This window comes from Hippichthys cyanospilos, chromosome 10 (genome assembly GCF_059441005.1).
Source record: "Hippichthys cyanospilos isolate Australia breed blue-spotted pipefish chromosome 10, RoL_Hcya_1.0, whole genome shotgun sequence".
Classification (NCBI taxonomy): domain Eukaryota; kingdom Metazoa; phylum Chordata; class Actinopteri; order Syngnathiformes; family Syngnathidae; genus Hippichthys; species Hippichthys cyanospilos.
The window spans coordinates 3,645,836-3,662,171 of NC_142378.1; the positions used below are offsets into that span (position 1 = coordinate 3,645,836).

The following is a 16,336-nucleotide window of genomic DNA, read 5'->3' on the forward strand; positions in this document are numbered from 1 at the left end:
AACATTTGAAAAAAGGGACGTGCATTTTTTATTTATTGTTTTGCCATGAAAAAAGAGCACTTGGGGTAATTTAGAGAGCTGTTTGGCGTGGATGTTTTCTTATGATTGAATATGAGCGAAACAAAATTACGAAAACATATTAAAAATGAAAAAATTAATGTTTGCTCCTCAAAACAGCTGTCCCTCTAAACATCCATCCATCTAATCACGTCACGTTGAATGTAAGCCCTTCTAGCTGGCCTTACTGTCGCCAAATCGTGATCTGATTAGCTATCGCAATTGTCTATTAAGTATATATGCCCATTCACTTAAAGGTACAGTGCACAGACGCCCGCACTGTGAATTCTGAAGGCCTCGGGCAGATTTCATACAGCCTGGTGACACAAGTTATCTGTATTGTGATTCGATAAAAACGCTTACTACAACGCTGGGAGGAGCATAACCAAATGATATGACATGGAGAACAGAATATGAAGAATAGTTATATATGCATGTATATAACATGACATCAATGATGTCAGGTGATGTTAGGCCAGCAGAGAAGGCCTTGCTGGCCTTGAGACCCCACCACTGGTCAAAACTCAAAACGGCACCATGTGTACATTCCTAAATTCTTGTTAGTAGAATTTATTTGATGGCAAAGTTTGACCGTATGAACATTGACACCCGGAAGACTGCAAAACAGATGCTATTTGTGAGCCAGTCTATGGTGTTTTTTATGTGTATGTGTTAGCATTAAGCGAATTTTTACTTTTTTTTTAACACAAGTATCTATACCGTTACCAAAGCAAAAAGTGTGAGTACATTTTCCATTTCTGTCTCATACCTGACTGCTTGTCCAGACCCTCTCCAACAAAGTCATAAAAGCAGCAGAAAGAAGGCCGGGGTGATAAAATGGTGAGGTACAAAGGGGGCGACAGTTGACTTTTGGGCAGCCCGGTTCTGTTTACATGTCAGATAAGACGCTCGTCGTATATCAGCGAAAGTGTAGGAGATTAACTTGAAAGGGGACATTATCTGCACTCGGGGTCGAGTTCACGGTACAGTCAGAACCTGAGAAGATCCACACGGGCTCACTTCACAGGGCGTGATGTAATCTCGTGTCGGGCGTTCAGAGAAAAATGACTGCATAAATCCGCCCCCGCACCGACGAGTCCTATTCTGCCTTTTAGCGGGAAACAAGATCGCCGTTTCACTGTTTTGTTGTGTCATGTTGGAAGAAGAAAAACAAAACCCAGTCGCTGCCAAAATGTCTGTTCTTGTTTTGGCCCCCCTTAGTTTACGAGCAGAGGGTTTGTATCAAAGCATGTGGGTTCCAGGAGGAGGTAGTTAGGTTCATAGCCACAAGTCACAAATTGCGTTAAAATGAGTTAGAAATGAATCACGTATTCCCTGCTCTCTATTCTAATTGCTCAATTGGGATTTTTGCAAGGAATAGTGGACTATATATTTCACAAAAAAAACAAAAAAACAATAAAACTCTTTATACTCAGGAGTGCCCTTACTTATTACTTTTTGGAGATTTTAACTTGGTTTTGTTGACTTTTTGCTGTGTGTTTTGTGAAATGAATTACATTTATTTGTATTTAACTAAACCCATTAAGTCGCAACATAAGTTGTTTTTTATGAAAGTTGATTGGCTAATAAACAGACTAACTAAACTAGGATCAAGATTGGGGAAGTTGTACATAATACACACATCACAACTAACTGTCTCATGAAAGTCTGCTAGCTTGATGCTAACAAATAATGTGAAATGCTATGGGCAGGCTAAGCAAGCTAGCATCAATTTTTGGGGACGTAGGCTATATCCATCATGTATTTGACCAAAAAAGAAACCATAAAAACATAGCTTTGCTTTGTCTGCTAGCGTCATGCTAATGACTAATGTGAAATGCTATCAATAAGCTAACAAAACTAGAATTGTTATTTCGACAGTTATACACACACATTTCACCAAACCCCATAAGCCGTAACATAACTGTTAGTTTACTAACTTCGTGCTAACACATAATACAGAGAGGCTAACAAAACTAGCATTGATATTGGGGTTACAACATGACTGATGACTCCATGCTAACAAATGAGGTGGGCTAAGTATGCTAGCAATAATATTGGACAGTTATACAGATGAAATATGATAGGCTAAAAAAAACTCATATAAAAAGTAGCAATGTCATATCTCTACAGCAACAAGCATTTGAATATAAATGGTGCAGCAGCACATGTAGACAGACAGAACATCACTACTTAGAAACTGATATTTTTTGCGAAGAAATGACGAATAGTACTGAACGTAGCACAATGTCTATTGGTATTGGACTGTTTCACAGTTATTTGTTACAAGTGTGGTCAAGAAACTATGGTATTGTATACATTTTTCACTGAATTAAATTACAACAATGAAATTGAGCCAGGTTTAACGTGTCAGGCAGGATGCTTAACTTGCGCTGAAATGACTTTTGTTGTTATTAGTAAGGCTGCGGTCGACGTGCGGTGGATCCAGCAGTGACAACCATCCAAACACTCGCACAGCTGCGTTTGCCTTCTCATTCTGGTCAAGCGGAACCTTTGTTCAGACCACATTAAAGGCTCACTCGCGAGCCCCTCTACAACCCACTCATCTCTTATGTCACTCACAAGCATTGTCCTCCGGCTCTTTTTCTTTTGTGTTTTTTTTTTCTTCCTTACTCCATAGAGCTGACATCACTGTCAGTAAAGGCCAGAACTTGGAGGTTGAAACCCCGCCCCCTTTTGAATCCCGCAATAGAATCACAGCTGACACAGCTGGGAGGAAAGTTTCTTGGGAATTTCAAAACCACTTCAGTTATGACAAATCACTCTTTTTTTTCCTTTTTTTTTTTTTACACAGGGAGCTCTTCAAAACAGATTTTTTTTCTCCTAGCTTCCTTTTTGGGGTCAGTAGCGCAAAAACTGGGATAATCTCCTGGCTTGGATCATGTGCTTCTTCTACTTTCAGGTGTTGGGCCTCTAAATTCCTCACACACACAAAACCACACATATATAAATATATAAACCCCCCTTCCCAGTCATGACACCCCCGACTCAGCCGCCTTGGAAGCTAAGCCCGGCTAAGCCTTGAATGACTCAGTCTGGCCCGGGTTGCTTGTCTGTCTGACCCGCCGCTAATAAGAGAAGGACCATCTGTTATCCGACCCCCGAGTTGTCACATATGCAACAAAAACAACACACACCCCTCCACACAATCTCTCCATTTTCAATTGACAATCAAATTCCATTTATTTGTATAGCTTTGAATCACCACAGACTCAAAGAGATTCACGGTTCAAAAGTTGTTGTTGCGGTTTGCTGTTGTTTTTTTCTAATTGTGGGGTTTTGTTCGTGTTTAAGTTCATGTTTTGTTCCCCTCGTGTCAGTGCGATTGCATTCACCTGTCCGCGTTAACCTGCTTCCCTTGTGTTGGCCATTCAGCTTCCTGTTCCAATTGTATCTTGTCCAGGTGCTCCTTGTTGTCTCGTTAGTTTTTAGTGTATTTAGTTTCCTGTTTCATTGTCGACGTTGCGTCAATTGTTGCTGTCCCTTCAAACTTGGTGATTTTTAGATGTTTTTTTTTTTTTTTTTAAGCGTAACCTGCCTTTCTTCTTCCCAGCATTTTGGGTCCACAACATTCCACCACCTCACCCTCATTGGCAAATCATGACATACACCGCCTACACTCAGAAGACAGCTGGGATTGGCTCCAGTAGGCCTGCTACCCAAGTGATGATAAGCAGCTGAAGAATTGGACGAATGGATCTTTTTTTTTTTATAGTTAGCCATAAAAAGTCCCGCTCAGCCCCACTGTCAAAAGGTGTTCCACAAGGGTCAAGTATAGGGTCCCTGAGTTTTTTATTGTTTTTGCTGCACTTGGGTTCCATCTTAAAAACATAGTATGACTCATTTTTACTTCATGTAGAGAGTCCACAATTTGGACAATTTTTGGACTTTGAGCTTAAAACGGAATCAGGAGAAACCTGTCATTTCATTTTGTGTTTATGTACAAAAAGTAAAATATGTTCAACTAATTTTTAATTTCCATTTGCCAATGGAAAATGAAAAGAATTTAAAAAATACAATTACAACCAGTGGATTAGCATAAAATATTCTTTATGACTCGTAAACCACTGGGGAATTTGCGTCCCCTTGTGAAGTCACCCTATGAAGACCAATTTCCTTTCTAAAACTGAAATTCATAAAAGCCTACTTGAGGTCAACCATGCCTCAGGCATTGTGCGCCATTCAAGCTGGGAACAACACTGCAAACGCACATCTACACACCGCTAGCGACAAAGCAGGACAAATTGGTGGGCGCCCGGCAAAGTCACACTTAATTGTGCATTTTAACGAGAGAGATCACACCAAGCGGGCGCGAACCTGAAAAAACCGGCGCAGTCTGTGCTGGTGTTAGGAAATGAAACCGAATGATTGACGCACATAACAACATGAGCATCAAAAAGTGAACATGAGCCGGAACGTTAAAAAAAAAAAAAAAACATGACACGTTTGAATTTGCCGTGTTGTGCTGACTGGTGACTGACTCATGTTATTAACCGGACGACTAACGGAAACACACACACACACACACAATTACACACTTCACAATGCGGGCTTGATCCTTGTCATGCTTCTTGGCTAATACCAACAGGCTTGGACTTTGTGTGTGTGTGTGTGCGTGTGTGTGTGTGGCTGCATGTAGCTGCTGCTAATATTGCCTAACAATAAATGAACCAAAAATACATACTCGATCAAAAACAAAGTCAAAGTCAAAGTCAAAGTCAAAAACAGTCAAAAACATTTGAATCAATAACAGCGGTATCTATCTATCGAGCCACTGATCTATCTATCTATCTATCTATCTATCTATCTATCTATCTATCTATCTATCTATCTATCTATCTATCTATCTATCTATCTATCTATTATTTTACTTTCCTCTTTGTTAGCTAGCTAGCTGCAGTATTAGCCTTTATTTTTAACTAGCTGGCTTATTTAGCTATCTTGTTAGCTAGCTAGCAACAGTGTCAATTATTCTCTTTAGCTAGCTAGCTACAGTACATTAAGGATGTTTCTTCCTAGCTAGCTAGCTACATCTTTCGTCTTGTTAGCTAGCTAGCTTATTTATCTATCTTGTTAGCTAGCTAGCAACAGTGTCAATTATTCTCTTTAGCTAGCTAGCTACAGTACATTAAGGATGTTTCTTCCTAGCTAGCTAGCTACATCTTTTGTCTTGTTAGCTAGCTAGCTTATTTATCTATCTTGTTAGCTAGCTAGCAACAGTGTCAATTATTCTCTTTAGCTAGCTAGCAACAGTGTCAATTATTCTCTTTAGCTAGCTAGCTACAGTACATTAAGGATGTTTCTTCCTAGCTAGCTAGCTACATATTTCGTCTTGTTAGCTAGCTAGCTTATTTATCTATCTTGTTAGCTAGCTAGCAACAGTGTCAATTATTCTCTTTAGCTAGCTAGCTACAGTACATTAAGGATGTTTCTTCCTAGCTAGCTAGCTAGCTACATCTTTCGTCTTGTTAGCTAGCTAGCTTATTTATCTATCTTGTTAGCTAGCTAGCAACAGTGTCAATTATTCTCTTTAGCTAGCTCGCTACAGTACATTAAGGATGTTTCTTCCTAGCTAGCTAGCTACATCTTTCGTCTTGTTAGCTAGCTAGCTACAGCTTCTCTTTTATCCATCCATCCATCCACCCATCCATCCATCCTCTTAGTGTTTATTTTTATTGCTTTTTGTGAGATGTATAAAGATCAATGGCCCAAACCAGGTCGAAATTCACCCACAGGGAGATATGTCCTTTTTATGAGTTCATCTGAATACCGTGTTTAAAATACTGGCAATGCATGGAACATTTCATTGTAAAGAAAATGTATCCCTCCTGTAAGGTATCCCTGGAAAGAGCTTAAACCTGACCCGCTCGCCCACACGCACACACACATACGGATCACATCACAAAACAAACACACACACATACGCTGCCATCACCGGGTTCCTGGCCCACTTAAGCGATCCGCTGCTGAGACGGACGCTCAGGTTACAGAGGACAATATGCTCACTTATTGACTTTTCACACCAGTCCCATTATGTGACCTAATTAGGCCAAGCGACACAACAACACGGAGCTGTGCAGCGCCCCGGGCGGCCAGACAACTTGACACATGCCCGGGAGGGAGGGTGGGGGGGGGTGGGGGGGGGGGGGGGGGGGGGGGCGTAAGTGTGTAAACAGCATCTTAAGTGGTTGATTGAATATAAAGAGGTGGCGGGGACCTAATTTCTGGAGGTAAAAAAGAAGGTCTGTTCAAGCGCATCCTATCTCCTTCCCTTCAGACCGTAATGACAAGAGTCACTCTCCTAATTAAGAGGACATCGTCGCCCCTGAAAGAGTCGTCCCAGTTTCCGTGTGAGAAATAGGGTTTCAAAAGGAGATAAAAACTCTTTTTCACCGGTCATCCGAAGCCGCCTTTGTCTCAGCTTGCTGTTCCGTGTACAGTGAACCTTGCTTTTATAAGAGCCACGCAAGGGCAGAACAAATAACACATTCACTGCCAAGTAAAAACGGAATCCTGACGTCTATAGCCGTCGATGGCAGTGAATGAGTTCAATGTTCTTCAGCAAAATTGTAGATTCAGTGACTGCAAGTCATGCGTTTTTATTCTCAAATATATGCCAGAGATGTAAAATAACCCATTCATTGCCAGGCCAATAAAAAGGATTTTTGACGTCTATAGTCGTCAATGGCAGTGAATGAGTTGAATTCAAATCTACATAACAATGCAGTAAAATTATTACATTATAAATTATTAGAAGCATATATACCTTCTACAACGGAGCTGAAACGAACGATTATTTTAATGGTAGCCATTAAAACAAGGCTAAGATTTTGTTGTTGGGTTTTTTTTCATTGTAAAAGGAAATGTTTTGTTTTGTTGGAGAATGTTTACTGCTGAGAAGCTGTAATTTGAAGGACATAGACAAATTTAAATGCAAAAAGGTATTGAAAAATTAATTTATTATAAAAAATCAATACTGGTTCATTGATAATAAAGAATTAGGCGTTGATTCATTGTTCCATCTCTAAAATACACATTTTCTATCGTGTTTTATTTATGACTATGACGTGTTGATAGAACTTTGTGATCACGGTGCAAACCGTCATCATACGAACTCCATATTTCTTTTGGTTTATGAACTTAAAATTCTAGCCTAAGTCCAAATAACTGAAGTCAAAAAAAAAAAAATAATGTATGCATACAATCTGCCATTGTTTATTGGAATACAGATTAATTTACTGCTTGTGTTTGTTAAAATAAATACATTGGAAGAATATGACGAACAAAAGATAATGTAATGTAATGTAATGTAATGTAATATAATATAATATAATATAATATAATATAATATAATATAATATAATATAATATAATATAATATAATATAATGTAATATAATATATATCTTGCCGCCTTCAAATCATAACGAAAAGAGCATTTCCTCTTTCGGTTGCACGTGACGGGAGAAAATACGAAACGGGATGTAAAAAATAAGAAGTGGTCTCGCAGTCCTTGACAGTTCAAAGCGCGTTGTCAAGTCATCAAAACAAGCCCTGAGCAAGTTTGGGAAGGGAAACACTGAGACGTCACTCGGCATCAGTCTCCCAGCAGAACTTCTCTGTTCATAAAAAGAGAAAGAGGAAGGAGGAGTGCTCAATCAGCTTTCTTATTTGTTGTTGGTGGTTTTTTCTCAATGGAAACATTGTGGAAATTCTTCGTTCTTTGCGCCTGCTTTCCCTGCCAACTGTCACTTCTGCGTTTGTGGCTCCTGACCTTTTCAAGTTAGCGAACTCCCTAGCGCTGAAATCCTAATTACTCCTTAGCTTAATTGGATTGCAGCCTCGGCGGGACAAAAACCTCCCTTGTCGGGTCAAAATCGTAAAATGGAGTGCGGTAAACTAGTGAAGATGTCTGGACTTCCTTCGCAAGGAAGGTCCAAGTCGGTTTGGCCACGATACAACACAAGTACAGTATGTTAGCCACCTCTGCATTTCGACTTGTTTTTGCCAAAAAACGGACGCAAAATCCTGTGGGAGTCTCATCATAATCAGTGGACTCTTTGATAACAGGGGGACACCTCAGCGCTGCTCTCTGAACTGAACTGTTGGAACAGATAGGAGTGGTGATTACGGTAACCAGGTCCGCCGCTTCTTTTTTTTATTTTCTGCAACGGGCATGGTTTCATAACATCGTCCACCTTAAGTGGAGGAAATGTCAAAGTGACATGACCGGGAGAAACACAAAAGACTCTTCGCAGGTTGTGCAAGGGCCTTCAACTGGCTTCCCTTCATTTTGTTAAGCGGTCTTTTAAAGTTTTTTTTTAGCTCAATACATTGCTAAATTAATCTACTGTACTAAAGGAATTTAATATACTTAACTATATACTTGAATGTACTATTTTACAGGTATTCCATTGCAATGACATTTTTTATCTAGTTCGTTAGCTAGCTAGTTCGCTTGCTAGCAAGCTAACTTTTTGGAGATATGCTCTCTCTATTTGGGAATTCAGTGCAGTTGTTCAGTTTTGCCGTTAAGAAATTCAGCGTGCACCAAATCCAAAGTGCCTGTGCGTAGACTCGGCACTCCGGCAGGAAACCGTGCCCCATTATGTTGGGCAGTTCAGCTGTAATCAATTCAAACACGTCACTGATTGGGGTTAGAACACGAGCTAAGTTCGGAAATTCATGAAAGGGGAGCAATCATCAGAGGATTTTTTTTGAAAATCTATCGAGCTAAGTAGCTTTCTAGCCATCTCTCTCAGATGCTGTCTAGCTAGTAAGTTAGCTATCAAACTATCTGTCGCGCTTGCTAGCAAGTTATCTATCTATCTATCTATCTATCTATCTATCTATCTATCTATCTATCTATCTATCTATCTATCTATCTATCTATCTATCTATCTATCTATCTATCTATCTATCTATCTATCTATCTATCTATCTATGTAGCTAGCTAGCTAGATCTCTTAGGGCTTATCTAATAGTATCTATTAGGGCTGCAACAATGAATTATTAACATAAATCTATTTATAATATAAATATTATGAATAAATCTATACTATAATATAGTACATTATAATAATAGATAAATCTATATACAATATTATTGATTAATTGTCACACATTGAGCTTTCACTACATTAGTTGCGCTCAATGTGGCACACATGAGTCATCCTGGGTCTCAAATTTGCAGATATACGATGTTCTACGGCATTAGAGTATCTTAAAAACAAAAATAAGCAGGATTTGTTGTTACATAATTTTACTGGAGTCCTTTCAACGCTCCTGATAATAATTTTTTACTGCCCTGCAGCTGTTATAAAACACACAAAGTGCTGATAGATGCAGTGAGTGAGTGAGTGAGTGAGTGAGTGAGTGAGTGAGTGAGTGAGTGAGTGAGTGAGTGAGTGAGTGAGTGAGCGAGCGAGTGAGCGAGTGCTCCCTCACCTCCCCGAAGGCCTGCAAACAATGGTCGGAAAGAGAGCAAGCCAACAGCGAGGACACAAGAGCCAGGATGTTCCACGAGCGGATCGCAAAACTATCTACACAACTGTGACAACCGCACACACACACACTCACTCCTGACTGACATTTAACGGTGACGTAACCTTCGAAAAAGTACAAGTGGCAACAGTCTCTGATAATGCGTGTCAACCTTACAATAAGGAGTAGAAAATGGATTCACCTCTATGTAATTGAGAATGATTAGCAATTGGTGCAAGGAACTCGGTGACGATCGAAGACATTTAAAAAAGATTTTTTTTTTTCCATCAGGAAAAATATCACACAGTATTATGAAAATAAAGTTGCATTATTTTTTTGGATAAAAGTTGTAAAAAAACAAGATAAAGCCAGATCTTTAAAGATTTTTTTCAAGCACAATGCAAACTTTTGGAGGATAAATGTCTTTTTTTTTCATGATAAAATGCTGAATATTACAAGAAAAAACTTTCCCCTCCCCACAAATTAAAGTTGAGGATTAATTGGAATTTATTTCAACATAAAAGTTGGCACTTTTTTATAATAAAGTTTTTTAAATTTTAATGAAAATTAATAACATCCAGGCATGCTTAGATTTTTTCAAGATAAAAATGTCTATAATTTATTTATTAAATTTCGATAAAAAGTAATTATTTTTATCAAGAAAAAAAATCAAAGGACAAAGATGCATTTTTAAAATGTTGATATTTATCCTGATTTCTTTTAAGAACCTTAGTTCGGATAAAACATCTAATCTTGCAAAGATTAGGTCACATTTACTGAGAAAAATTTGACTAGGGCAAAATTTTGGACTCGAAGAATAAAGTTGTTCATTTTCAAGATAATTACTGCTAATTACGTCTTAATAAAAATCTACTTTTCAATATGAAATATGACTATACTAAAAGAAATATATTACTAAAAGCAGTGAGCGGATTTCACTTGACATTGTTTCCAATGGGGGAAAATCGGTTTGCATTTAGAAGCACTTGGAAGTCAGTCAAGCAATTTGAACTGCATTTCCTGCCACCCAAACACTTGAGGCAGCTTTTGGGGGTCCCGTCTGCCACTTGTGTGCACGTGCATGTCATGTCATGTCAGTCTCACTGTGACAAAACGCAGACGCTGTCATGCGGCCAATAATTCTGCCGAGCTCACATTTAGCCCGTGACACACATCAAAAGTCATTTCTGGGATTCTGCAGTCAGGGGAGTCGCGCTTCTCTGTCAAGTGTGAGGTCAGCGCTCCTCCCGGTTGAGTTACTCAAGGTCACCGTCCGCTTTGTGTTTTTGGAAGGCAGGAAGGAAATAAAGGACATGTGACTGCCTGTTTTGTTTGGTAAAAGAGAATTCTAGTCTCGTGTTCAATTCTACGGTGACCCTGTAGAGCAAATCACACAAACAAAAAAGATAGCGAACAAAAAAAGATCATCCCAAACAGAAAAGAAAGACATCCAACAAGCGAGAACGCCAGAAAAAGAAAGCACAAAAGAAAAAAAGAGCACGCAAGAAAGAAGGAGCACGCAAAAAGAATCACAAAACCAAAAAGAGGCGCACGAAAAAGAAGACGTATGAAAGTAAAGAGAAACAAAAATGATAAAACAAGGGCGCAAGAAAAAAAGAAGCAGGCAGGAAAAAAGACACACACAATAGAAAAAGAGCACTTAAGAAAAAAGCTCAAAAGAAAAAGGAAGCACGAAAGAAAAAGAAGCTTGAAAGAAAACAGAAACATGAATGATGCACAAGAAAAATGAAACATTCAAGGAAAATGAAGCATAGAAGAAGAAAGAAGCATGAAACAAAAAGCAGGTAAGAAAAAGACATCCAATAAAAAGAGCCTGCAAGACAAAAATAAACATGAAAAAAAGTTAAATCAAGCACTTTACTAAGACATCTAAGTATTATAGATAAGTTCATCTAACATTTTAAGTGTCTCACTGGCGGCAGCTATTTTCTTTCTTTTTGTCCTTCAGGGCCACCGTACAAATCTCATCCTTGACAACACAACTACAGAAAGTATTCGAGCCAAGGTCGACATCTGCCAGCTTCTTCAACAAAAGACGGCAGACAAAACTATTTCCTAATCAATTACTTTTCGTACTTTAGTATATTTAGTGGTTAAACTCGGACTTTGAGTACCTAAAGTAATTGATACCGGGTAACCACCAAATTAATCGATTACTTTCGTACTTAATTCATTAAACTCATTAATTACTTTACAAATTAGTTACTTTTGGTACGTTAGTACCTGAAGGTACTGAAATTATTAAATGATTACTGACTATTACTGAAATAATCAATTACTTGAGTAATTTTAGTGGTTAAAATTCTAGTCTAATGCTAGTCATTTTCAGAACCTAAAATAATTGATTTCTGTAGTAATTAATTTGATAAAGTAAACAATTGCTTTTGGTGCTTTAGTCCCAGAAACTTAAGCACTTTATACGCTGGTACTTTATAAACTGCTACATCACAACTTTTTTTTCAGAGTGTTGAGATTAATTAGTATTTTTTTTCAAGGCTTGTAACAGTGTGTACCACCAAACCTGTTTACTTTTTCAAACAGCATTACAGGCCATGTCGAAATATATATTTAGCATATGCCGCGAGCAGCAAAAAAATTAAGATGGCGGGCCATAGTTTGGACACCTCTACCATAATTATTTGAAGAAAAAAAACTGCAACATCAAGGCTTTTTGTTAAAAGTGACGAGACGAATTCTGATTTTTTTTTTTTTCACGCTTGTAACAGTGTCTACCATCTTGAGTAATTGTCCAAATGTATTTTTTTTAGCATATGCCGCGGGCCGCAAAAAGTGTGAATGTCGGGCCGCCAATGGCCCCCGGGCCGCAGATTGGACACCGCTGGGTTTAGGTACTCAAAAGTAAGCATTTTGCAACCATTGCAGGAAGCGTATATTATGAATACACAACCAAAACAGCAATAAACATTGACTGGGAATCTACTCAGGACTTTTGTCAGGACATAACCATGTCTAATGGGATTTTTTTTTTTTTTTAAGCGAGCTATACGCAACCGATTCGCAGCGTACTCACCCAGTGTCGCGGGCTTCCTTCCGGGGAGCGAGCCTGGTACCTTTGCAGGGCCACGGCTCCGTCGCCCTCCAGAAGCAGGGTGCAGTCCAGGTCGGGGCAGTGGTGGCCGCTTACCGGTGGCCAGGGTAAGATGGTGGCCAGCGGGTACTGGGAGATCATGCTGACCATTTGCCTCAGCCCTCCGAACGCCAACGCATGCTCCAGCCTGGATGGGGTCCACAACAACAAATCTCGATTTTTCTCCCGGTCTCCTTGCCGATGCCGCCCGAGCGCGTGAGTGATTAAAACAATGTTGTCTCTGCTTTTTTCCTTCCCCCCACCATTCATCCCGGTCAGAGGGGAGGGCGAGGGAGGGGAGGGGAGGGAAGAGGAGGAGGAGGGGGAGGAGCCTTCACAAAACACCGGCGTGAACTTCAAGACAGGAAAGCTGAGATAGACAGCAGGATGTTGTGCCAGAGCTTCGAAGAATCCAAAACAATTGAGGCACATTTTCCTTTTTCCACTGACGGGGGGAAAAATTCATTAGGGACACTTACACCATCCAATGAAAAAAAAATTGACCTTTGTGACGCTTGGTTAAAATTTTTGCTCTGTGATATAAGTCAGAGGTGTCCAAACATTTTGACGAGCCCCGGAAAAAAACTAGAAACGCGTTACGATTTTTTTTTTTTTTGACGAGCCAGAAAGGTGCATTAATATTTTGGTGCGGCATTAATATTGTTATTTATTTTCATTTTTTTCTCAGTCAAGACCCAAGAAATGCGTATAACTCATTCAATGCAATCTACATATTTTCGTATTTTTTAAGATTTCGGACATTAAAGCCCAGATACTTAAGATACTTAAGTACATTAAAGACATTAATTTCGATACTTTAGTATTCAATCGATACTTTTGTACCTGAAAGTCTGTACTCTTAAAAATGTGAAAATATGTCCCTGGCATTGAATGAGTCCATATTTGCTTATGTGTAGCAAGGAATTGATGACTTTGGTAGTTACCATTGTACTAAATGTACGAACGTACGAAAAGTAATTGACGATAGACGTATAAACTTCATACATTTACTTAAGTATTAAATTGATACTTAAGTACATTAAAGACATTAATTTCGATACTTTTGTACCTGAAAGTCTGTACTCTTAAAAAAACGTGAAAATATGTCCCTGGCATTGAATGAGTCCATATTTGCTTGCGTGTAGCTAGGAATTGATTACTTTGGTAGTTACCATTGTACTAAATGTACTGACGTACGAAAAGTAATTAAGGATAGACGTATAAACTTCATACATTTACTTAAGTATTAAATTGATACTTAAGTACCTTAAAGACATTAATTTTGATACTTTAGTATTCAATCGATACTTTTGTACCTGAAAGTCTGTACTCTTAAAAAAACGTGAAAATATGTCCCTGGCATTGAATGAGTCCAAATTTGCTTGCGTGTAGCTAGGAATAGATTACTTTGGTAGTTACCATTGTACTAAATGTACTAACGTACGAAAAGTAATTAACGATAGACGTATAAACTTCATACAAGCTATATTATCAAAAATGTGTAGCTAATTTCTTTATTGATTTTACTGTGTTTAACAGGTTTAAGTTAAAAAAAAAAATCGTGGCTCTGACGTCTTTGGATTCTTCTGAATGCGGCCCTCATATTACAAAATTCGGACACCCCTGCATTATGTCAATGGATGTCCTCACAAGCACAAACATGCGCGTGCGAGATCAAGTTTAGGGCAAGTCATGTGTAAAACTCGGCCGGCCAAAAGGATTATCCCGCACAATGCACGTGGAATCCGCGGTTAATGTTGTACAGTGCGCTTGTCACACTTTAAAAGCTGCTTCCTCCCGTCAGCCATTGCATCCTGTTGTTCTTAGAGTAAATAAACAACCACGGTGTGAACACATACACAAACGCACAGCGCTGCGACATCAACTTGTGTCCGTGACTCATGACTGACTCAATCGGACCAAATTCCTCTGGAAGTTTAACGCAATGCGTCTCGTCCTAAAATAATTCTGTGTACATATATGAGGAGTGAGTCACGAGCACTTAGGAAACATCTCAATCAGTAAAATGACTTTTTAATGGGACGTGACAGTCCGAGTGTGTGTGAGGAGAAAAGCAAATCACCCAATAATGGCCAGGATGAAGCGTCCTGCTTCCTCCGCTTCCTGCGCCATGTTGAAAACATCACTGGATGCATATTCAACTTCCTGACATCCGAGGCTTGCTGGAAAATGGACACAGGGAAAATTTCGCTTGACCTGCAAATACGTGGAAGGTGTAGAAGTATGAGGAAAAGGACATAAATAATAATCATTTATATGAGTTTGCGGTATCCAAACTACGGCCCGGGGACCATTTGAGGCCCGCTATACACATTTTACTCTTTCAAAAAGTAATAAACAGGTTTGATGGTAGATACTGTCATAAACGTGAAAACAAAGTATTAATTCATCTGATAACTTTTAACAAAAATCCTTGACATAGCAGTTTTTTTTCCCTTCAAATAACGAGGGTATAAAGTGCTTAAATTTAGGTACTAAGCACCAAAAGCAATTGCTTAATTTATTGAATAAATTACTAAAGTAATTCATTACTTTGGTACTAAAGTACGAACGTTTTTTTCAATTAATGATAAACGTAATAGCTTACTTTGGTACTTTTGGCAGAAAAATCAGAGGGATCAAAATTATAGATTGTAGCGGTTTGGACTAGTATGACCCAATACAAGATAATGAATTACATTTTGGTGTTTTGAGTTGCAAATTTATCGTTTTAAACGACTGACAATTAGAAAGATGTTAAGCCAAAATTCACGTATATTTATAGTTTTTTTTCTTTCGCTGTGTACGAATGTGCATACTATTCCATCCTAAGTGCACTTTCCAATGCCCCGGGAGAATAAATGTAGGACACTCAAAATTACCCACAATGCATTTGGAAAAGTAGTGAGCGTCAATAGTCAATCAACAGGTTGATATTTTGACCACAATGCAGGTCTCATGTGGCGCAAAATCAAGCAACGAAGTGAATAAAAACCACGAAAATAATGTATTTTTAAATACATACAATTACATAATACTGTTTTTAAAAACGTTAAAATCATGACAAATGCCATGGTCACGTGATATGCGACGAGGAGAAAGTACAGTAGTGAGCTGGCTGTCCGAATCGCCAAACAGAACGTTGGAGGTGTATTCTAGTGATACATAAATTATATGTGTATTTTGTGATAAATTATGGGCTCGCTGTGCGATTAATGTGCATTTTCGTACGCATCTTACCTTTTTCTTACTTGTCGGCGGGTTAAATGAAAACACGTTACTAGCTTCCGGGTTTACGTGACGTAATCACGTAGTCCAATTGAAAATTAGGCATAAGAAAGTTTTTTTTTTTTTTTTTTTTAAATCTTGAGGGTCCAGCTCCCAACATGTATTTTAATGTACTTCACAAAGGTTGAATTTAAAAGATGTCTGAAAGACAAAAGGTTTGTCAAAATAAACGAGTCTGCACTGGCCTCTTTTGGTCGAAATATGAACACGTCGTCAAACGTGAGTAACTACATTAAATGACCAGCAGAGGGAAGCATAACGCCGTGCAGGTATTTCAATTATACACACAATGCTCCAGGAATTAAATCGAGTTGAATTTGTTAAACCTGACAGATTACGGATTTTTTTTAAATATTTTAACCCCCGCCCCAAACCAGCA

At 38.7% G+C, this 16,336-nt stretch overlaps 1 protein-coding gene across 1 annotated transcript in view; it reads right to left on the reverse strand.

Annotated features, from left to right (window-relative positions):
- rgl1 (ral guanine nucleotide dissociation stimulator-like 1) overlaps positions 1-14,886 on the reverse strand; it is a 39,299-nt gene extending 24,413 nt beyond the window's left edge. The window contains exons 1-2 of the mRNA XM_088426355.1: positions 14,753-14,886; positions 12,613-12,817 (exon numbers count right to left, since the gene is read on the reverse strand). Of these exons, the coding sequence (XP_088282481.1) occupies positions 12,613-12,817; positions 14,753-14,802 (255 nt within the window). The 5' untranslated portion in view covers positions 14,803-14,886. The remainder of the gene's footprint in view (positions 1-12,612; positions 12,818-14,752) is intronic.
- Positions 14,887-16,336: the final 1,450 nt, after the last annotated feature.